Raw genomic sequence first — 25,081 nt, forward strand, 5'->3', positions numbered from 1 at the left:
TAATACAATGCTACATTTAATATTTTTCCACTCATTACGAACTAAATTAATGCAAAATAATGAGAGAGAAAATATGGTTAACTGAAAATTCAGCGTCAAAGGGTTATATAGTAAGAAAATTTGTGGAAATTCGTAGAAAAAGTGAAATTAGTTTTAAGGGACTCGAACTGCTTCTCCTGTTTGAATTATGATAGAGTCCAGCTAATTAACAAACATAGTTTTTTAAGATCATATCAAAAGTTTTTTTTCTGATTTTGCTCACTGTACATTGCGCTAAATAAAAAACTATGTTCCGAATATTCTTTTCGCCCATTATATTGGTTCGGAAACCTCATATAAAATATCACTTTGAGTAGACGATATTTTAAAGTACCGAATGAAAGACAATAAGAGTTCTCTGAATTCTTTAACGAACAATTTTTTTTAAATAATGGAATACCTGCAAGTGATGTAGTGTGGGTACCTTGATCCTGATGGGTTGTTGAAACGTGGCTTTGTTTACGTTAGCAACTGTGCTTTCCATTCCGTTTTGAGTAACTTAAGCCCATCAAGTATCAGTTCCTCATATGTGACACATTCTATATTCTTACACGAAGATTTCAATTCGCTCACGATATATTTCTTACTTAACAGAAAGACTGACATGAAGTCATGTAGAACATAAAGAAACTAATAATTCCTCACAGTTGCCAGGTATGCACAAAACGAAAATATATCGCGGTTACAATAAAAAGCATAAACAAATAATAAATGTAAGTTAATAAGAAGACATAGATGAGAAAGAATTATATTTCAACAAATTTGATGAGCGATATTCTCTCTGTATTTAACATTCTATAACTATGTGGAGAAAGCTCAAGTTTTTAACACGCCATTTGACTTAGTAACGATCGGTTGGCATCATAGGTCACATGTGTGGGTATGAGATGTCTTCTTCTTCTTCTTCTTGTAAGTACCTTATTATCTATGCAAATCTTAACAATGCAATTAAGCAGTGCAATTTTTTAAAACGAAATTCAAAAAGCGGTTGAATAGTTATGGACAAAAAATATTGAAAATGCGATGATTTTTATATTTTCAAGGATAGTTTTTTAAATTTCGGAAAATGCAAAACTTTCTTTATTAATCAACTTTTCATAGCAACTGAAAAGTTTCCTCTATTATTATGAAAAAGAATTTAAAAAAATAAAGAATTGTTAAACGTAAATTTTTCCTCTTTGTATAAACAAGTTCCCTTAACATACACACGATTAATTTAATTTTCTCAGTTAGCCTTTGAGATACTTCGATATACTTTGAGATACTGACAATATGTACAGTCTCTCACCCTCTCTTTCGCTTGCTACTTTTGATTGGCATTTACTCGAGCACGAGCTTATAAAATAAAGAAATAAAGATCTCTTGATGAGAAATGCATTTTTAATAACAATGGAAATATAGTCAATATTTAAAGCAGAAAAGCTTTAAAAAAAATCCCGAAAAAGCACTTAAATTTACAATAACTTTCTAACAAATAAAAATTTCGAAAGAACAAAAAAACTCTCGTTAAAATTATAATACAAAACGGTCATATCAGTAAATCAAATTTTAACTCTGTAATCATATTTCAAGGAAGCAAAAGTTTTTTTGCTTCAAGTTTAACAGTTAATAATTCTCAGACTAACAATCAAATCGTATTTTTTTTTTTTTATTCCATCGAACTCCTTGTACATTGTTCTATACACCATCGAAATTATCTTAAGATCTTATAGATTTGGAGCAGCAAGAAAAATTGTAACGTAAAGCAAAAAAAGAAAAAGAAAAAAAATTGAGAAAAAATTCGGAAATAAAATTGAAATAACTTGTAGCAGATTGGAATTTCGAAAAACACTCTATATTAAGTTCATAAACAAATGTGGCCCCTTCAGTATGCCAAATTTCAATTCGGTAGTTGCATTTCTGTGACCTGTAGAGCGACACAGTATGATATATTTTCCCCAATAAATTTAACAGTTAATAATTCTCTATTAAAGAACATGATAATAGTTCTGGACCAAGGTGTGTAGAAAAGGGTCCAAGGACTACGATGGAACAAAAAAAAATAGCATTCGATAATTAGTAAAAAAAAAAAAACTGTTGAACTTGTTAAAAAGAAATACCATCCGGGCCGATCTACAAGCCACAGGAATGCTAACAAAGTTGAAATTTGGCATGCGGAAAGGACCATATTTGTTAAGGAACTTAACGCTGAATTTTTTTCGAAATTCCAAATGATTCGAAAAGTACTGTAATTTTTAGGGGTGTTTTGCAATTTTTTTCTCAATTTTTTTTCTTACTTTTTAGCACAAAATCTATGAGATTTAGGAACTTAAAATTTTCAAGATGTGTAAAAAAATGTACCATGAGCTTAAACGAACAAAAAAAATTTAAATTTCGAATGTTAGTTTTGACCATTTTGGATTATAAACTTAACAATAATTTTTTTTCTTTTTTTTTTCAAAATTCCTATTTGTTCAAAATCTATTGCTTGTTTAAGTGTTTTTTTATGCAATTTATCTTTATTCATTTTCAATGATGAATTCGAAACAATTACGAGAGTTGATGAGCGAAAAGAACAGGAAGCGGAGTCTCCTATTATTCTAAAAAAAATTAATTAGTGTACTATTTTTTCTTCCCTAAGAATAATAAGCTATAAGTGAAAAAAAAAACAATGCTACTTTATTTAAATAAACAATTCCTAGCATTCTGTAGCAAATAGTTTGTATTTTTATTTATTCAATTATCATTTATTTATGTTTGGACATTTTCTCGAGAAATAATTGATTTAGAAGGATGTAAAATGTGTATTGTTAAAGTCAAAACATTTTTTTCTGTTTATAAATGTTTAAGAGAAACGTTTATTAAGTTTAAAGATGATTAAAATACACTTGGAATCTAATTAATACAAAAATGAAAGATCAATATTGAATAAATTAATTTCTTATTAATTTTTAATAAGAAATTGAATGGGTTGTAGTAATCTGTCGAATTCAAATTTGCCCCAAAAATATTTCAGATTACTTATTTATTCATTTATAATAAATAAGTCATCTGAAATACTTATTTATTATAAATAGATAAGTATTAATAATAGCAAAATGAATATAGATGTATATTAGTAACAAAAATAAATAAATATGTTACTCATTTATTTATTTTTGGAAATTATTTTTCGCTATTTATTTTCAAATAAAATTACTAATTTACGTGAAGTTTTCAATAATAATGATTTTAATTTATGAATTATTTAATATTTATTTGAATTCATATTAGCTGATCACATAAGGCTTGTACGAATATTAAGTTAATAAATCTTACTGAATTAAATTACAGGTTTAAAAATTAAGTAAGAGATATTTTAAAAATATAATTACTTTATTTTATTTTCATAATTTGAGTTTTTTTCACCTACGTTTTTAAAGATATTATGGAAGTATAATGAAATATTTTCTGATTACGAGTTAAAAAAATTAAAAACTTAAACGTTATCACAAAAATTACGATTGTCTGCTTGAACATATAGAAATGTTATTATAAAATTTCCCAGATGGCGACACCAGACATTTTGAAATCACACTGTAATCTTAATTTTTGTGAAAAACGGATTTTACTATCTATTTCTAGTGCTGTCATCTATAGTTGCATACAGGAACAACTTACAAAAATATTTAAAAAAATTACAATGCCTAATTGTTTGTTTACAGAACAAAATAAACTCACTTTATGTATTTTTTTAATCCGCCTTTTTGTGTTAGCAAATAATAGTTATTAATAAATATGATAAATAAATATAAATAATTTTCCTGGATAACATAAATTTCTCACAACTTACTATTCTGTGTACCGTCATCTCTTGGAAATTTTGCAGAGTAAAAGAATTGCAGAAATGCATTAAAATCACTTATTGCGATTATATTACGAACAAAGTTTAGTTTGTTATATTCTGAAAAATGTTCTTTAATCAACCTGATGACTGTAGTCTAAACCTCCAACCTGCTGATCCAAAAAGCGCGAGATAGAATTCCATATTCCGAGTGGTCAGTCGTTCCTACCACAGATTATAATTAGTTAATTGGATTTTTTTATCATTATTATAAAATTAAATTCTATGATGATCTATTTTTGATTTTCTATTTTTCTATTTTTGATGATCTATTTTTGATTTTGATTTTAAAGGGATTTAATTATCGACTATGTCAACCTTCATCTGTCAAAAAGTACCTCAAAACTCGAGTTAACATGTCTTATATACTGGGGAATTGGTATTTAATATTTATAGTGGTAGTTAAGTCACATTACATACTTTCTAGAATTTTATTTGTTGTAGAATATGATGAACGACTAGTTGATTTATGTTGTTTACTTAGCTATATCATTTTTGCTCATTATTTCTTTCTTCATTTATTTTTTATTCCTTAATAGCATTTCGCTCATTATCTTTTTTTCTTTTCATTTTTGTTTTATAACATTTCGCTCATTATTTATTTATTTATTACATTATTGTTTATTGACCGAGAGAATATTTACTTCACCGGATTTTTTTTTTCTTTGAGAAATATATTTTTTAAGCAAACCAACTGTTTAATGTGGACCATCCATCAATGTTGGCTAGTTCATATCACGTCCGGGTCACCAATGAAGGAGAATGATTATCGACTATATTATTCTTCATCTATCAAAAGGTACCTCAAGATAGAGTCGAGTTAACATGTGTTATATACTAGGGAATAGGTATTTAACATTCATAGTGGAAGTAACGCCGCAATTTTATTAAATGATTTTATTAATTGCATGAAGCCGTACATTTTCCCTAAATATTTATTTATAATTTTCAAATTATCAATCTCAAAATTATATACTTATTAGCGGGTGTCTAAGAGGCGTAATTGTAATGTCAATATTAGGTGCTGAATATACGTAATCAGTGCCGTATTTTTGGGGACCAGTCGCGTATTTTTGCTTGATAAATGAGCTATTGTCCTGTAAACAGGATATAGAAGTAAAAAAGTTTCCATTATTCATTTGTTGTAATTTAAACATTTAGAATCAGTTGTTTATGTAACAAAGCTCCAAATTACATTCATCGCATGCCCGGTGCTTGAATTTGCATAGTGAATCAACAGTATCTTCATAAACTCAAATTTTTCTGTGACCTCAACGTGCCTTCAGAACTAACAAACATGTACAGTCCCTGGTTAAATTATTAGACACACTGTAAGNTATATATATATATTTATTCTAAAGACTCTGGAAGGGCCGATAACTCTCCGTGCAGTAAATGGTGACTGGTGCACGGTAAATCTGTCGGGTCACTAAGCCATCCATGTTCCCATAACAAATTATAATTCTGGGGGTACTGCATTGGAGATTGATCATTCTCTGATCCAGGTCAAAATTACGATCTGTGGAGGAATGAATGGATGTATGACTGGGTCTACCCAATAAACGAGTGTGACGTATGGGTGTGGTAGAAATCAAATTCTTGGCCATAGATGGCGCCACATGAAAACGGGAGTAATAGTACCTTATCTGTCTCAATAGCCGACGACTACTACAACAACAACAGAAGATAACCCCCTCAAACATACATTAAAACTACGCCACTGTACGTAATTGCTCATTTATTCTGTATAATAAAGTATAATTTTAAAAATTGGACATATATGAGATAAATGATCAGTGCAATGCATCAAGTAGAATCCTCAATATATGTTTTTTTACGTTTAAACTAGAGTGATATTTTGATTTGGCTTAACTAATGCAATGATGGTATAATCTTCACTGGCGGGGGAAGCGGGTATATGCTCAAAAATTGAAATTTTCCAGAAGTCCCCCTCAATATTTTCTCAAACAGAGAAAAATGCAATTAGTCATCTTCGATTTGTGTAGATGAAGTTAAAATTTAAATTCATAAAGTTAATATCAAGTAAAAGATAAATCTCTTTAAATAAATTACCCTAAAATAATGAAAGAGACACTGACAGTTTTTAAATTTTTTTTTTAAAAATGTATCAATAAGTTCTCAGAGGATTATTTTGTAACTTTATAGGTGATTAGTTCATGCGATTTTTCATACTCAGCCATAAGTTTTAAAGCTTTCAGTGACCGAGAATAAATTAAGGAAGAAAACAAGTATTTTTGAGCATCCTATGTCATAAAATCTAGCAATAAGCTAGCACCGATTACTTTGACTGTTATTAGCAGTAACTGCATTAAAATTTAGGGAAATGTGGACACTTTTTTCTTTTTTTTTTAGAATAACTTTAAAAAATATTTAATAAAATTAATCAAAATTTTTGGAGCAATCAAAAATTAATTAAAAAATTGTAAAAAAAAAATTCGTTAAAAACTATGCAAGATATGACTAGTTAAAGTAATTATCTTATACTGCGCATGCGCGGGAAAATCAAATTAAATATTCAGAATTTTGTAGTAAATTGTATTTTGCAACTAAGAAAAAAGGTCTGATTTGCAAACATTCTTTTATGAGGATGATACCACAATGCCGGTGTCCTTTTTTAATAAATCACGTTTAATAGTACAAAACCATTTATTTTTTAAAATATTTATACATTGCAATATTTTTTGTAAAATTATAAATGCTATGGTTCATACTTACGATAGGGGTATTTTTTAAATCTGATTTCATTGATATTAAAGCATACCTGCCAACATAGGAGAAATAAAATAACGGAGATCTTAGTAATGACATTTTTTAGACTACGAGTAAAGTTTTGATACATAAAAGAGAAATTCGAAATAATATAAGCCCTTACATTTGGCGAAGTAAAATATATGCATCTTAATCTTAAAAAATATTTTTTAAACCATTATTTATAATAACCATTAATTATAATATTTTATTTTATATTATAACCGTCATTGAACAGAAGACCCAATTTTTTGGGTTTACGACTGCTAATGTTCAACTCCGAAGCCTTGTCATTTTGAACCCAATCCAGAAGACAAGGGAACTCCTGGATCAAGTATTGGAAGAAATATGCCTTCGAGGAGGACTTTTTAATGGAACCAACCCGCATTTGGTTTACATGGAGAGGAAGACCACGAAAACCTTCCACGGTTAGACTGACGGCAAGGGAACCCATGCTCCGTCTACTACTGAGGATATTTCACGTCAGCACTGTGGTCGGTGCGGAATTTGAATAAACCAGCTATATCTGGGATCGAACCCGGGTCACCTCATTAGGAGGCGAGCGTTCTATCCCATGAGCCATCAAGGCTAGACTGAAACTATTAACACTCAACATACTGCAGAGTCTTTTGAGGAATAAATTGAGTATTTTTGCCTTTAGCGAATATTTTATCACCATTTTTTCTTGTTTTAAATTTCACCAAATACAGAAAAATTTGAGAATATATCGCAAAACAGGAGATTGTGGTAAAATACAGGAGTTTTCGTTAGAAAAACAAGAGACTTGGCAGGTATGTTAAAGGCTTTTATCCAAAATATGAAAGATAGAGGTAATGTAAGTAAACTGCATTTAATGTTCAAAATAAACCAAAAAATAAAATAAAGAAGCCTAAAAGTTGATTCAAGTTCAGTGAAATTTTTAAATTATAACTCAGCATTTACATTAACTGTATGTAAAATAATTTGATAACACATTTACAAATTTAGTTTTATGTTTATTTAAATACAAATACTTTTTATTTCATACATAGAAAGACTTATCCTCATAATGAAGAAAGATTTTTTCTGTAAATAGTGAATTAGAATAATTGGGATTTCCTTCTTTTTTTTTAATGTTTTTTTTTAATCTAAATTAAAGCGTTTTTAATTTGAAATCTAACTGAAAAATTGGGTGTTTGACTTATCAAATTCAGAACAAAATATTGAGCTTGAATAAAAACTATGATTTTATTATTTAAGTCATTATTATTTTAACCATTCTAGTGAGAAATAAAACATTAAGTTATAATATTGTTCTTAAAAATAATGAGATATTATATTAATACTTTATCAAAGCTTTGATTCATGGGGTAATTGTGAGCCCAGCTCTAAAATCCTGAAAATTTCTGCACTAAAATCATTAATGACGCATTTAAAAAATTTATCTCCTTATAAACTTAATTCATCGATATTTTCAAAACATAAAATTCTACATAAATTATATGCAGCATAATTTAAATGAATAATTATGTATAAGTTTACTTTTTTCTCTAATCGCATTTATTATTCTACCAGAAAAAATATTTAAAAATGAAAGAGATGCTGAATATAAATTCTAGTTCTATTTATTATTCTAGTTATTTTTAAATAAAATATACAAGAATTTTTATTTATAAATGTGATCAACAATTTCTTATAACTTCTAGACCTTGGATTTCTGGAAACTTCCAGATTGCAGGTAGCGAAACATCAGGAAATCTGGTTTTTTTCCGGAGCACAATCATCTCTGATTAATACCTTGTCAAAGCTTTGATTCATATTAAATTTTAAAAAATCTGTTTTAAATGAAGTAAAAAATAAAAAAATTTTACGAAACAAAAAATCACGAGTTTTACCCTTAAAAATTAAAATTCTAATCAAAAGAGGTTAAGAAGCCCCCTGCACTTACAATGATGAGAATTAAAAGAAGGCAAACAATCACGATAAAATAATCAATAAATATAAAAAATTTATTTTCTTCCTAAAATCTTTGTACAAATGAGATCACATTATATAAATACTATACTACAATTTAAATTAATTAATCTAGTTACATATAACATTGCAGTTTCATATTGGACGATAACACAGATGATTTGTCTAGTGAACTATAAGGCATATGACTGTTATTCTTTTCAGCATCTGGCTGTCTCTTGCTCAGATAGCTGCAGGAACACGTTGTGACAATCAAACAAAGGAGAACTGCGATAACAGCGACTATTGCAATGGACATATGGAACGCGAGGGTATTGTGAGATTTCAATGCAAGTCGATCGACCCAAGAAGACAGAGATGCATTCAACACCTCCTTTGTCAGCAGCAACATTGCAATTTGTTCTTTCACAGCATCTAAGTAGTCATTGCCGAGCTCTTTCTGCCCTCGGAGAGAACTCCCCGAGAGGATGTCGTCGATGACGGCGGACATCACTTTTTGCACTCCAGGTTCTTGTTCCTGGAGCTCAACCCATTTTGTACGGGCTCTGGGGGTGAAATGGAAGGCAGCTTCCATGAGTTCTTCACTACCCGTTCTTAGTTTGAAAAACTCTGCCTTGTCGATCGGAATGTCCGACTTCACGTAAATAGTGCCGAAAGCGAGCTCGCCAAAACGTTGAGCCATGCCTTTGACGAACAGAGTATAAGGCAAACTGGGCACTGGAAGGTGTTGCCCAGTGTAGTCCAGAAGGAAGCATCTTTGTAAGACCCAGTTGCTCAGGTCGAGGTAAAATTTGACAGTTGACATCGGATTCGACTTGACGTCGGAAACAGTTTCCCTGAAGATGGCGAGTCTCTCCCGCAGTGTGCCTATCATCGAAATCGTACTGGACACCCAACGTTCTGAAGTGTTCTCCTTCAGTTTGGCTAGCATATTGTTTGTGATTTCCCATGTCACACTTATAGAATCCGCTTTCGTTTTGTCTGGAGTGGAAAGCATCCAATCAACAGTGGATACTAAAAAGGAAAAAAAAATGTTTTAAAAACCAAACTAAATGTTGCATAATAACTAACAAAATGTTGCATAATAATAAAACTAAACAACTAAATGTTAAAAATAACTGCATAACAATGCTAAACATTATGTCCAGCATTGCTATGCAGGATGTAGAAAGTCTAATGACAGAACATGCATTATAACTAACTATATACAAAATAGTTTGTTAATGTGAATTTTAAAACATTAATATTCAGATTTTTTCACATGGGTCTGTCTAGGTTCTTCTTTTTTTTTAAAGAAGTACCCATTTTGTTAAAATTTAGACATAATTTGTAAAAATTTGAACATAATTTGTGAAAATTAAAAATTATGTTAACAAATCAACACAAAAATATGGTAAATTAAGAAAATATTTTCAAAAATTGTCCCTACAAATAAAAATCATTTATGACTGGTAAATTTCTATATTTTTTTCCCCATATGTTCAAAAACAATTTTACTATTGTAAAACTTTGGGCTTTAAATTGTATCAAAATTTAGAAAATCAATAAAAAGCACTGTCCATAATTAAAGTTAAGCTTGAATTTAATAGAAACTTACATTTAACAGTCGAAGCACTGAAAGTTAGCTTCATTAGGAGAACATTTACGAATGGGTCTAACAGGAAAATATTTTTCATAAAAATATAATAATAATAATGCTTAAAATAAAGAATAAAAATGCAAAATAATGTTTAAAATTAATTTTCGGGATCCCGGCATGCTTTCAGCCAGGCATGGGGAGGAAAAGCGCTCTTCTTACAAACCGTGTGGAAAGCAAATTCTTCCACTACGTAATAATAGCAAACCATGTGTGGGTTCCATTGCAAATTGAAATGCATAATTAACTCCAGGTTTATTGTTTTTAAGGGGAAACAACAACAAAATTTTAAAGGGGGAGGACTTTAGAGCTTGTTTTTTTAAAAGTATTTTGTGAAACTACCGTTTTTTCTTACATTTAATTTGTGAAGGTACCGCTAAACGGTAATAAATTTGCCCAGGACAAACCCCTGAGAACATGCATTATATTTAACTATATATATACAAAATAGTTTAGTCATATGAATTTTAAAGCATTTTTTCATGAACAGTTCTCTGATTTCAGCAGGAAAAAATTTCAAAGTTAAAAAAAAATCACCTAAAATTAGAATGATAAAAAAATCATATGGGAAACACAGCACACATTTTTTCATTACACATTTTCCCATTAGTATAACTAATGGGATTGTAATGAACAGTGATTTGGCCGAATCAATAGCCAAATATTCGGTGGCTAAATAGCAATGTTTTTTAAAAGAAAAATCATTCATAAATATTTTTTATTTTAAAATAAATTTAGTCATTATTGAAAAATAATCTAAACTTAGCTACATTATCGGTATGGATTAAAGGGGGAAAGTTGTAAAAAATTATCTCAATTCTTAAAACAAAAAAGTGCCCATGAAATGTTAAAAAAGAAAAAGTATATAAAAACGCTTTTAAAAATGCCCTGCTACTATTAAAAAAAAACGAAACTGAAAAAAATAACAATTTATCTTATTTTTTGAACGAAAAATTTAAAATTGAACATCTCAGTTTTCAAATTGCTATATTCTCAAGAAAAAAACGAAGAAAAGAGAATTAGGTTTATAATAGAAACCCTCTTAATTGTAGTTTCAAAATAAATAAAAAATTGAGAAAAAACAAAAGTTTTTTGAAAAAGGAAGAGCTAGAAAGAAAATCAAAAATCCTTATTAATTTTTAAATCAAAAATTCAATGCTAAAAATCTCAATTTAACTTTTTCACATAGCCTAAGTTAAACTATATGAAAGAATTGAACTTAAGACAAATTAAACACATTGTGCAGAATACTCAGAGAAAACTATCTAAAATGTTATGTTTATTTATTTTTCAATCTTCAATGTTAGCATAGGGTCCATAACTCACGAATAAGAATGTAGCTGAAGAGTTTTGATTACTTGAATATTTTAAGTAAATACCTTAAAAAAAATTTACAGTATTTCATTTCTCAACTCCTGTTGCTGAGTGATTTATTATGCAATGTACACACATAACATTATACTCATTTCAAAATTTAGTAAATTATTTTATGTAGTGCATATGCAAAATTTCAACTTTAAATGATAAGCCGAGTTAATAAAATCTTTTAACATTTCTTCTCCTTAACAATTATGATCAAATATTCTTCCTGGATGTTAGTTTTTTAAATTAACTTTTCATAATAAATAATAAATTACAATTCAATTATGATCTTAGTTAAGAATTTTGAATTAAATAATAATTTTCTTTACTGTGTGTGTAATGTCAGGAACTGAAGTACATGAATAATAAAGTGCAAACTATAATTTTTAAAACATACTCAGGTACATAATAAATGAATAAAAGCAATTAAAAGCAAGAAAAAGAGTTTTTGTATATTGAAAAAATAAATTAATAAGATTAACAGCTGATGTGAAAAGAATATTCACACAGCTAGATTCTTAATTAAGAACCATAATCTTCTTAATAACTTTAAGCTAATACAAGTATTAATCAATTCTACTAACAAAATGCAATAAAAATATAGTAAAAGATGTATGAAAATAAAGTATAGTAAAAAAAAGTAGTCCATTATAAGAACAATTCAAATAAGATGAAATTATTATTACAGTGGGTATTTCATAATTAGCAATTAAGTATTATTTACTGTAAATACAATGTTTGAATTATCTGTCAATGTTTTATTGGTACAGTGGTGGCTAAAAGAATTTGAAAAGAAATACAGTCAAACTCTGCTATAGTGAACAGTTTATAGTGAACCAACAAAAGAGAGGAAGTTGGATATTATGAACTTTTTTCAGTCTTCGACTGATTTATTTTCTTCATTTTTTTGTAATAAGTTTGAAATTTCTACTTTAAAATAAATACATATACCGATTTTTAAAACCATCAATAGCATGGAATGTAGCAAAAAGCATTTTTTCTTGTTTGTTTCATTATTAAATAGCATCATCGAATTGGTTGAGCATTCAAAGCTAGACTCAATCTTCCACTATTTGGACAAAAGCGTCAAGTCAAAGTCGATGAAATTGTTAAGCTATATGGTGAGAGTACTTCTTTGAGCTAGAATAGCTGATTAGACAGGTTTAAAAAGCGGAATGACATAAAAGCAGAAAAAATTATCAGATAGTGGAGAAGTGTTTCCATATCTGATGTTGAGGATTGCTCATCAGCTAAAGGTTACCATTTATTTTTGTACGCAAGACGAAGAATAATAAAAAATAAAAGTTACATTTTTAGTTACTATGTATTATGTTTTAGTAATTTTTGTTTTTCTTTTTATTTATCATTGATTTAAATAATGTGTAATAAAAGGGGGGGAGTTAGGAAATATTAGTTAAAATTGTTTGCGAAACAGATATAGTGAAATCACGGTGAATCCCGGCTTTTTTCAATAAAGCAAGAATATTGCAGTTTCAAACCTTTCATCCTAAAAGGATTAAAAATGATTTTTCAAAGCGTTTTTTAAGAAGAAATTGTCACTTAGGTTCATAATGACGTTTAAGCTGACGTCACGCTAGCGATAGGATCCAATTGGACTGTCCATTAAAATTTCATGACAAGGTGAATTTTAGCTGAGCATGCAAGACATTGCGAAAATAAACCTTATAATTACCTAGATTTAAGATTAGTAAGATTATTTTGACCCTAAGTCAACCTCTATTTAAGGTTTTTATATAGAAGGTTGTTTTCCAAGGTTATGGATGAGGGTAATGTGCGTAGAGTAGAGCAGATTGTCACTAATCTCGTTTTAAGGTTAGAAGTCTTACACGTAAACCAGACAGAAAACCTTTTTAGGTGTACATTAAAAGGTTTTTGCTGAATGAAAATAAACACTATTTTGCTATTTGGGTACATTTTTAATACAATATTATTTATTACAACAACTAAATCTCAAAATGAAAACATGCAATTAGAAGCCCCTTTTCGAAGAGTCTGATTTGCTGTCGATTTTTTTTTTTAATGTGATGCAAAATGGGAAAAAGGAAATAATTAGTGTGTTTTACCCCCAACAAATTGTGAGAAGATTGCCCATAATATTATAAGGAAAAAATATTACATATTCGATTAAAAATATATATTTTATTTTATCTGAAAGGCTTTTTTCTTTAAAGTTGACGCTTGCTTCTGTTACTTTAAATTAGTAACATGTGAATTTATTATTATTAATGATTAAAGTATCTAGGAGGAAAATATAAGTACTGGAATTATTATTAGTACTATGTTGCAAAAAGCCTGCAAAAATTCTTCCATAGGGACCAGGAGAAACTGGCAAATTGCAGTAGAGTTAGCAACTATGTACGTTTTAAACTAATTTTAATTGGGATATAATCCACAAATACATGAAACACAATCAGAAAAAAGAAGAATAGAGAGTATCTAAGCAATCAAAGAAGTCTTGTTTCACTCACACATGATCTGCATGGACACTTTACACAATACACTAATCAGTATATGATTTCAAAACATAACAAAGGATTAATAATAAATGTAAATAACTTGTGTAACATAATTAATAATTAAAAAATCCAAAACATAACTGGTAAATAATTTGATATGCTGTCAAAAATAACTTGTAATTAAAACCAGTTCCATGTTTATACAAACAACGTACAAAAATGTTGAAAGACAGAGTTCAAGAGTTATTAATATGTTTACAGAGCAATGCAAATGGAGAACACAAAAATGCATATGATACACTTTGTTAGTATTACAAAAAAATGATTACCTAGTTCATGTCCGAGAGCAAAAAGTATTTTTCCAACATCTTCATGGGTGTGAAAAACCTTTAATGTTTCTTTTGCACTTGCTTCATCCTGTTAAATGAAAAGACAAAAATTAATTTTGAAACATTTCAATTCAAATATAAGTACACGCAGCTGCAAAATTTACATTGCAATATGATTATTTGTGCTGTACTGATAGGGAATAAGAGGAAAAAAATCAAGTAACTACAGTTTATCACTATTTAGTTAAAACATTAATTGCTTCAATTAAAAGAAGTCATTTAGTGCATCAGTTTCTTGCCCTTTTTTGACAAAAATTAAATTCACACCAAAATACAACACCAGTCAAGACTATTCAGTACAAAATACTACCCGCAATTTTTACTAAAACAAAAAATAACACTAAATAACATGATTTCTTACCAGGAATAGTAAACTATAGTTTGTCTGAGGTAAGAACTACCCCGCCACAAAATCTGAGGCCGTCTGCTGCTACGAAAACAAGAATAGAGCACTTCAGAGAGGGTAGCTTCTCTTCATTCTAGGGCTAACACAATAGACTGGAGAAAAAGACTACCTTTCTCTCGCCAACCTGAGGCAAAACCTGTCCTAAACAGTAACCCCACACCCCTACTTGAAATAATTATATACACTACGAGAGTCACCGCCACGGATCTAGGCGAATGGCATAGGGAGTTCTTACTTCAGACAAACTATGTATACAAATATGTGGTTAGTCTTAAGATTTTAATTGAAATAGCTTATTTTTGGTTAAAATATAAAGAATTTAAAGTACAGTACAGAGCCCGTTATCCGGAAATCAGAAAACCGGAAAACCAAAAAACCGGAACGAAATTCGATAAATTTTCCAGCCATTTAAAAAAAAAATTTTTTTTTTTCCTTATAAGATTTCAGGATTTTTCTTTCTTTTTTGAAAGATGTTTACCTTACCATCATTTTGGAAATAATCATTAGTGTATTACTTCATCGTTTTTTCTTCTTTTTAAGATTATTTCCAAATATTTTTTTTTAGTTGACTTTGACAATAAAAAAAACGGCTTTTTGTAGCGATTCAGAAAACCGGAAAAATCAGTTATCCGGAATAGAGATGGTCCCGATCATTCCGGATAATCGGCTCCCTACTGTACTTCCATATTTAGTTATTTTTATAAAGAAATTGTGCCACATATTTTTTGATGATATATTATAAAGCATTCATTACAAAATTTTCCTTAAAAATTAACTTTCTTTTGATTCCTATTAAATATGCACTAGTTACAAAATGAAATGATTGTTATCTGTTTAGAAAACTTGCGACAACTTTATTGCCCGTCTGAGATTTTACACAAGTACCAAGTAGCATTCCAACATCATTCTATTGAATTAAATCAAAACAATTTCTTCCAACTCAGTTTATTTTTGAAATTATAAAAAGTAATTATCCTAACATCTGACTAATGTAATAGTGTCAAAAATAATAAAGCAGCTATTCCTCCATACATTTTACAAAGTACAGATCTTTAGGACCCTGGTTCTTAGTACAAAAATCAGGTTCACAACTTAAAATACAAATCTACACGTTGAAGATGTATAGAGAAAATAAATATTTTATGATTAAGATAAAAATACAACTATTAATTGATTCAACAATAATAATTCAACAAAAAAATATTGTTTAAATTTTGCCTACATAAATCTGCTGTGCACTACTTTTCAATTTTCCATGATGGAGAATTACCCATATCAAGGATTTTTTGTAACTTTCCCCTTCAAGTTTCCCCCACAATTTTCAGCACACTACAAAGCGCAAATGAAATCACTGATACAATTAACTAACAATGCTTGCCTTTAACTTATCTTAACAAATAACTATTCCAACATCAGCCAATTATGAAATAGTGCCAAAATAATATCAGTAAACAAATTGTACACCTTATAACACTTGCCATCAACTTAATAATCATGTATATTTTTACAGCCAGAGATTAGAAATTAAGAGCTAAAATAACGAAATTTAAGTTATAAAATCAAAAGTTAAGTTTAATTTTGTATAAGTTTACTTTAACTCTACTCACATTTATTATTCTGCCAGAAAAAATATTTACAAGTATAAATTGATATAAGACGTGATAAGTATATATTTCAGTTCTGATATTTTTGAATAAAATATACAAGAATTTTTATATATAAATGTGATGGATGATTTCTTAAAATTTCTGGGCCTTGGATTTCCGGATCGTGATGAGCAAAAAATCTGGACTCTTTCCGGAGCACAATCATCTCAGCAAAACGATTGCCTTCCATCCTCAATTTTATTATATTGTTCAAATTACTAAATGCAGCACAAAGTTGTCAATTAAATTCAAGATTGAATTTCTAATTTCAAAAATATCTGATATTGAAAAAGTGAGAACATCTTTATAAAATTATTTGAAAAACCTAAAATGAATAAATTTAAATGGATTCATTGTAGATTCTGACATATATGATACATAAATTTAAACAAATTTACAATTAAAATTATTGTGCAGAGCTAAAATTAAAAAAAAAATGTTACTTATTAATTAATTGCTCATACAGATCAGTATATAAGATCCATTTTCATTATTTAGATTGAAAAACTTGAATTTAACTAAAATAATGAACTATAGTAGAACAATGGTCATAATGCATGGTCAATGTACATCCTAATGAGAGGTTGATAGGTACATTGTTACTAAATAAAATTAATGAAAGATTTACTTAAATATTTTATAACTACTGCACTTAATTTGGTAAAAATACTTTAGGAAGAAGCATATGAAATTGCCTAATTATCTATTGACCACAATCATAAGTCAATAAAATACAAGTATTACTTAACATATAATATTTTACTTTAAAAATACATTAAATTTTTTTTTCAAATGACATCTAGCCATTCAGTGATATTTGAAATTAGTCCATTGTTAAGAAATTAGAGCACTTTGTTGTTTTACTTTTAGAATTATATCGCGATCACAAAGTTATCACTATGTACTTACATCATAAAATGTCTAACATCTATTTCTGGTGTGATTTTCAGGTAAATAGAAAAAAAAAAAAAAATAAAACAAAATTTTGGTGGCTGAATTGGAATGAACCATTCAGTTTGGCCATTAAAATAACATTGTGTCTACAGAACAGCAATTTCATGTAATAGTGGACCAGTTGTCATAATAGAGGGGTCACACTTTATGGGGGGTCATACTAAAGAGCAGACTGAATTTAGTAATAATTCAGAAGAAAAATTAATATGCTTTCAGCAAATATTTTCAGGTCAGTTATAGATTTTGCTCAACTTTGTAGAGATTTTTAAGCGTAAATGATCAGTAAAAAAAGGCGACTTATGTATTGTTTTTGTCAGTAAATTAACCTAAATATATCAAAATACTAGATAATAAAACCTGAATTGAACTAAAATGAGGATTGTGCATTATGAATTGCAGCAGCAAAATGATGGTCAATTTAGTAATGTTTTAGTTATGATGTAGAAGAATTTATATGCAAATATGCTATGTAGATAACTGATATTGTTAAGTCAATTTAATAGATATTTTTAAATGTAGAATAATCAGCAAGAAAGCAAATATTACTATGCATTAAATTAAATGGCAAATTATCCTAAATACAACATTATATTTGATAATGAGACATCAATTGAGTTAAAATTAGAATAACATTGCACTGCACTGATATGTTCAGCAAATTATCCTCATAATAAGCATTTTGAAAATAAAAAATAGGAATATTTTCCTTAATGACATTAAAAGCATATTAGTCAAACGATTTCTAAAATTTAAATAATATTGCGAGAACTTTTTTTTTTATCTCTGCTTAATTACTAGATAAAAACTAGGTATAGTTTAATTTTATTCAGTAATAATCATTAAGTACACAATCTTTTAAAATTATTTGGAGAAATCATAGGTATATTTTAATTAAAAAGTTCGTAGTGAAACCATGATTATCGTTTTATTAATCAAACGATTTCGAAAATTTAAATATTATTGCGAGAACTTGTTTTTTTATCCCTGCTTAATTACTAGATAGTAACGAAGTACATTTTAATTTGACTCAGTAATAATCTACAAGTAAACAATATTTTAAAATTAATTGGAGATATCATATATTTTAATTAAAAATTATCGTTTTAATAGTAAAAAGCAATTTCGATAAGTAGGGAAAAAAGTCATGGAACAGTCACCATTATTTATGACACACAACAAAACGTAAACACAACTAGAAAATATACAATTAAAAGTTTTGCAATCATACAAATCGTACCTAACGAGGGGAAATTATAATTTTGAATGAATGAAATAATAGAAGAAAAAATTTACTTACTTTAACCGTCCTAGCGACAAGGACACCGGCTAACACTGCTGTCCATATTACTAAAAATCCTAGGGCTAGAGAAATAAACGCTATGTGTCGAGGTGTGCTCTGTAACTGCGCCGTCATGTCGGGCCTGAAATAGGCAATATTTGTCATTTTTAAAAAAAGAAATCTTTTAAAAAAAAAACAATTAGTCTATTTCTTTTCTAATAAATTTTGGAGATTTTACACTGTTCTCAGATGAGTGAACATCGACTCATAATCAACCAACATAATGACAGGAAAAGGAAAGAGAGGGCCGGTTGTCAGTAAGCCAGGTGTTGTACGAAAGGAAGAAAAAAAATACAAAGGAAAAAAGAAACTCGNATACAATTAAATAACAATGCTTGCCTTTAACTTATCTTAACTATTCCAACATCAGCCAATAATGAAATAGTGCCAAAATAATATCCGTAAACAAATTGTACACCTTATAACACTTGCCTTTAATCATGTATATTTTTACAGCCACAGATTAGAAATTAAGAGCTAAAATAAAAAAAAATAAAGTTGTAAAATCAAAAGTTTTGCAAGATTAAATGACAAAAACCAGGGGTGACAAAACCAGGCCCAACTAGAAATTCCTGAAAATTTCTTGAGAAAAATCATTAATGACTCCTTTCAAAAAATTTATGTCTTTATAAATTCAAATCATTGATATTTTCAAAACATGGAATTCTAAATAAATTATAAGCAGCATAATTTAAATTATTAATTTTGTATAAGTTTACTTTTAACTCTAATCACATCATTCTACCAGAAAAAATATTTACAAGTACTAAGTGATATAAGAGATGCCAAGTATAAATTTTAGTTCTGATATTTTTAAATAAAATATACAAGAATGTTTATACATAAATGTGATTGATGATTTCTTAAAATTTATTAACCGGATCGCGATTAGCAAAAAATCTGGACTCTTTCCGGAGCACAATCAACTCAGTAAAACGATCGCCTTGCATCCTCAACTTTATTATATTCTTCAAATTACAAAATGCAGCATAAAGTTGTGAAGTAAAATTCACAATTGAATTTCTAATTACAAAAATATCTGATACTGAAAAAGTGAGAACATCTTTATAAAGTTATTTGAAAAATCTAAAATGAATAGATTTAAATGGATTCATTGCAAATTCTGACATATTTAATAATGATACATAAATTTAAACAAATTTACAATTCAAATTATTGTGCAGAGTTATAATTAAAAAAAAAAATGCAACTTATTTAATTGATTTCTTATACGGATCAGTGTATAAGATCCATTTTTATTATTTAGATTGTGGGGAATTTAATCTTAGACTATGCCAACCTTCATCTATCAAAAGGTACCTCATGATAGATTCAAGTTAACATGTCTTATATACTATTGATTTGGTATTTAATATTTGTAGTGGTAGTTACGCCACATTACTCCCCTTCCAGAATTTTACCTGTGATGGAATTCGATGAACAATTACCACTAGTTGATTAATGCTGTTTATTTATTAACTTCAATTTTTGCTCATTATATATATTATATTTTTTTTCTTCTTCCAAGCATTTCGCTCATTATTTTTTTTTTTTAATAGCTTTTCGCTATTATTATTTTCTAGCATTTCGCTCATTATTATTTATTAACCGGGAGACTTTATTTACCTCACCGGATTTCTTTTTTTTTTTCTTTGAGCAGCTTATATTACGCAAATCAACTGTTTAATGTGGACCATCCATCATGTTAACGAGTTCATGTCACGCCCGCAGGTCACCAATGTGGGGAATTTAATCTTAGACTATGCCAACCTTCATCTATCAAAAGGTACCTCGTGATAGATTCAAGTTAACATGTCTTATATACTATTGATTTGGTATTTAATATTTGTAGTGGTAGTTACGCCACAAGATATATAAACTTGAATTTAACTAAAATAATGAACTATAGTAGTATAATGGCCATGATGCACAGTCAATGTTCGATATAACCACTTCTGTGGTCCAAACGAGAATGGACATCATAGTGTGAGGTCAATATATTGTTACTAAATAAAATTTACAAAAGATTTACTTAAATATTTCATAACTACTGCACTTAATTGGGTTTTACTTTAAGAATTACATCACGATCACAAAATTATCACTATGGCTTACATCATAAAAATTTCTAAGATCTATTTCTGGGGTGATTTTCAGGTAATTAAAAAGAAATGAAACAAAATTTTGGTGGCTAAATTAGAATGAACTGTTCCATTTAGACATTAAAATAACATTGTGTCTAAGTAACATTGTGTCTACAGAACAGCAACTGGGATTCCATGTAATATTGAACCAGTGGTCATAATAGAGGGGTCACACTTATGGGGGGTCATACTAAAGAGCAGACTGTATTTAGTAATGATTCAGAAGAAAAACTAATATGCTTTAAGCAAATATTTTCAGGTCAGTTATAGATTTTACTCAACTTCGTAGAGATTTTTAAACGTCAATGATCAATAAAAAAACGAGACTTGTTATGTATTGTTTTTGTCAGTAGATTAACCTAAATATATCAAAATACTTGATAATAAAACCTGAACTGAACTAAAATGAGGATTGTGCAAAATGAATTGCAGCAGCAAAATGATGGTCAATTTAGTTGTGTTTTAGATATGATGTAGAAGAATTTATATGCAAATATGCTATGTAGATAACTGATATTGTTAGGTCAATTTAATAGATATTTTTAAATGTAGAATAATCAGTAAAAAAGTAAACATTACTATGCATTAAATTATCCTAAATACATCATAATATTTGATAATGAGACATGAATTGAGTTAAAATTAGAATAACATTGCATTGCACTGATATGTTCAGCAAATTATCCTCATAATAAGCATTTTGAAAATAAAAAATAGGAATATTTTCCTTAATGACATTAAAAGCATATTAGTCAAACGATTTCTAAAATTTAAATAATATTGCGAGAACTTTTTTTTTTATCTCTGCTTAATTACTAGATAAAAACTAGGTATAGTTTAATTTTATTCAGTAATAATCATTAAGTACACAATCTTTTAAAATTATTTGGAGAAATCATAGGTATATTTTAATTAAAAAGTTCGTAGTGAAACCATGATTATCGTTTTATTAATCAAACGATTTCGAAAATTTAAATATTATTGCGAGAACTTGTTTTTTTATCCCTGCTTAATTACTAGATAGTAACGAAGTACATTTTAATTTGACTCAGTAATAATCTACAAGTAAACAATCTTTTAAAATTAATTGGAGATATCATATATTTTAATTAAAAATTATCGTTTAAATAGTAAAAAGCAATTTCGATAAGTAGGGAAAAAAGTCGAGGAACAGTCACCATTATTTATGACACACAACAAAACGTAAACACAACTAGAAAATATACAATTAAAAGTTTTGCAATCATACAAATCGTACCTAACGAGGGGAAATTATAATTTTGAATGAATGGAATAATAGAAGAAAAAATTTACTTACTTTGACCGTCCTAGCGACAAGGACACCGGCTAACACTGCTGTCCATATTACTAAAAATCCTAGGGCTAGAGAAATAAACGCTATGTGTCGAGGTGTGCTCTGTAACTGCGCCGTCATGTCGGGCCTGAAATAGGCAATATTTGTCATTTTTAAAAAAAGAAATCTTTTAAAAAAAAAACAATTAGTCTATTTCTTTTCTAATAAATTTTGGAGATTTTACACTGTTCTCAGATGAGTGAACATCGACTCATAATCAACCAACATAATGACAGGAAAAGGAAAGAGAGGGCCGGTTGTCAGTAAGCCAGGTGTTGTACGAAAGGAAGAAAAAAAATACAAAGGAAAAAAGAAACTCGATCATAATAAGGAGGAAACAGAGGGGCGAACGATGGTTGCCTACCCTCCCCTTCCAAGAGGCCGTTCGACCTGTGCGTGCTCACTCAATCGAGAATAAACATGAATAGAGGTTAGAGCAGACATTCGATTTACAACTATGGTTTCGGTATTGAGTTTCGCCGTGATTTCTTAAAATTGTTTGATATCTTAGAGAAAACATTAATGAATGCGTGGAACATAATATATAAATTTACTTAAGTTTCGCTAAATTTGACTAAAGAAGAAAAAAAATAATTCTTAATTGGTAAGTTTGATAAATATAACAAGAAAGACAAGAAGTTTCCTTCAAGTTTCGCCTTGATTTCTTAAATTGTTTGATATCTTATGAAAAATCATTAATAAATGCGTAGAAAATAATATATAAAATTAATTTCATTTCACTACATTTGACTTTGAAAAGAAAGAAAAAAAAACAATTTTGAATGGGTAAGTTTGATACATGGGTAAGTTGGAAAAAAAAAACATGAAACATGATAAGAAAACAAGAGTTTTTAGATGGAAAATGCGTTAATTAATTAAGAAGATTTAAATCTTTCGTAATTTTAAACAAGAATAAAAATTTTATGAATACGACAATTTGGCGATGAATAAATACCATTACTATTAAATAGAAATTTATTCCTTCATAATTTTGAACAAAAAAAATTATGAATGCGATAGTTTTTTAGATGAATGATGCGATAATTAAAGAAGATTTTATTCCTTCATTATTTTGAACAAGAAATCTCATAAATTCTGCAATTTTGAGATGAATAATTAACATAAAAAAGATTAATTAGGGAAAAATTCAATTTTATGAAGTTATGAGATGAATAATGTTTTAAATATAAAATATAGTATTTTATTCCTTCCTAATGAAAGGAGATGAGAATGAAAAGATAAGTCGAATCACAAATCTTTCGTGTTCGAACATGATAAAACATTTCAGAACATAACATTCAGGAATAGACTTGAATAAGTTTTTCAGGCTAAAATAAAACTATGTAACAGAATCTCAATGAAGTTAATGAAATACGTTGTGTATTGTTAAAAAAAATTTTCATGCATTTGTGTTAGAAAAAAAAAGAGAAAAAAAACGAAATAAATAAAATTTCACGTTAACATACCCTCATATAAAATCCATATCAGAAACAAATTTTCAGTATAATAACAAACATTAACCATTTATATTTTACTCACAATAGGAAAAAAAAAATTTATTATTTTAATGCTTATAGTGTAATAACAATACATTTTACTTACACTAAGTCAAAATAATAAAATAATTAATTTTAATGCACGTTTAAATTGTTGCTAACGCATTTAATGACTGATTTTTTTTTCTTCATATGTTCTATTCTTTCAATTATTCATTGTCAGTTCATAATTCAAAAATTTATTCTCTGGAAATAGGAGATCAAATTAAAAAGATTGTTGTTAACTAAAAAGCATTTTCAATAATTGAATATTCTAAAAAATTTTTTTAGCTAAATTATTTCGTATTGAATTCAACTTCACATTACATTCAGTTTTATAATTTACTTTAACATGCATAAAAGTGTCTAATTATTTACAACGTTTTCATATCGAACAATAATATATTTGAAGTTAATTCAGAATACTATTGCATAATTTTTTCTCTGGCCAATAAAAAGTCGCCAAACGAAAACAATAGAATCAATGAAATGGCAGAAGACAATAGTATTATGAAGACTAAAAATTCGATTGTATTAAATATATGAATGAAAACTGAGATTACTCACCGAAATCTGGAGTAGAAATGAAGGGACGGAGCTGCATTAAGGGGAAAGGATGTGAATGAAAGCAGCTGTGGTGCAGCAGCAGCAATAGAAAGATAGAACGGAAGTCAGACGGAGCGTGAAAAAGAATCGCTTCGCTTCCTTTTTTACCGGCAAATAGAAGAGGGCGCAATTTGTGCGAACGTTGACAGTAGTGGAGCTCAGCCAATTTTTCTTATTTTGTCGCTTTCTTACAAAAAAAATCTTTTCTTTCTTCTTTTTTTTTTATTGGTTGTTACAAAGGAAATGTGGGGTTAACCTGCAAATGAGTTAAGAAAAAAACCATTTTGTCGCAATTGAAGGTGCGCAACACTTTATTCATTCCTTAAGCATTACATTAAGAATAAATGTAATCGTGCACTTATTTTAAGTTAATAATACTTTTAAAATTTTTAATTTTTAGAATAATGAAAAAATTTCGTTCATTTCTTACCTGAAGAGTAAAAAATGAGTTCTTTGTTACACAGAGTGAGAAGTCCTATAAAATTCATTTTATTTTGCTTTATAACAGTCTTTGAACAGCCGATTCAATTTTTAGGTTTACAACTACCAATGTTCAGCTTCGTAGCCTTGTCCTTTTGAACCCAATCCAGAAGACAAGGAAACTACTGTA

The 25,081-nt window shown here is 28.4% G+C and overlaps 1 protein-coding gene across 3 annotated transcripts; it reads right to left on the reverse strand.

Annotated features, from left to right (window-relative positions):
- Positions 1-8,637: 8,637 nt before the first annotated feature.
- Positions 8,638-22,745, reverse strand: LOC107440849 (uncharacterized). Of its 3 annotated transcripts, none has more exons than XM_016053911.3 (4): positions 22,515-22,745; positions 22,295-22,418; positions 14,428-14,515; positions 8,638-9,637 (listed from the first exon to the last, which is right to left on the reverse strand). In XM_016053911.3, exons 1-4 carry the CDS (start codon positions 22,556-22,558, stop codon positions 8,739-8,741), a joined length of 1,155 nt encoding a protein of 384 aa, XP_015909397.1. In that variant the 5' UTR covers positions 22,559-22,745; the 3' UTR covers positions 8,638-8,738. The 3 variants fall into 3 exon arrangements, with proteins under 3 accessions (XP_015909397.1, XP_042902598.1, XP_071040822.1); XM_043046664.2 differs by lacking the exons at positions 22,295-22,418; positions 22,515-22,745 and adding exons at positions 18,791-18,914; positions 19,011-19,148; XM_071184721.1 differs by lacking the exons at positions 22,295-22,418; positions 22,515-22,745 and adding an exon at positions 18,651-18,669.
- Between the last annotated feature and the right edge of the window lie 2,336 nt (positions 22,746-25,081).

Source organism: Parasteatoda tepidariorum, chromosome 8 (genome assembly GCF_043381705.1).
Source record: "Parasteatoda tepidariorum isolate YZ-2023 chromosome 8, CAS_Ptep_4.0, whole genome shotgun sequence".
NCBI classification, from domain to species: Eukaryota; Metazoa; Arthropoda; class Arachnida; order Araneae; family Theridiidae; genus Parasteatoda; species Parasteatoda tepidariorum.

Coding starts and splice junctions, on each gene's coding strand:
- LOC107440849 (XM_016053911.3), bottom strand. CDS start 22,558: ATGTTGGTTGATTATGAGTCGATGTTCACTCATCTGAGAACAGT. Junction 14,516..22,294: donor TTGTCGCTAGGACGGTCAAA/GTAAGTAAATTT, acceptor TTCATTTAACAG/GATGAAGCAAGTGCAAAAGA. Junction 9,638..14,427: donor TGCTCTCGGACATGAACTAG/GTAATCATTTTT, acceptor TTTCCTTTTTAG/TATCCACTGTTGATTGGATG.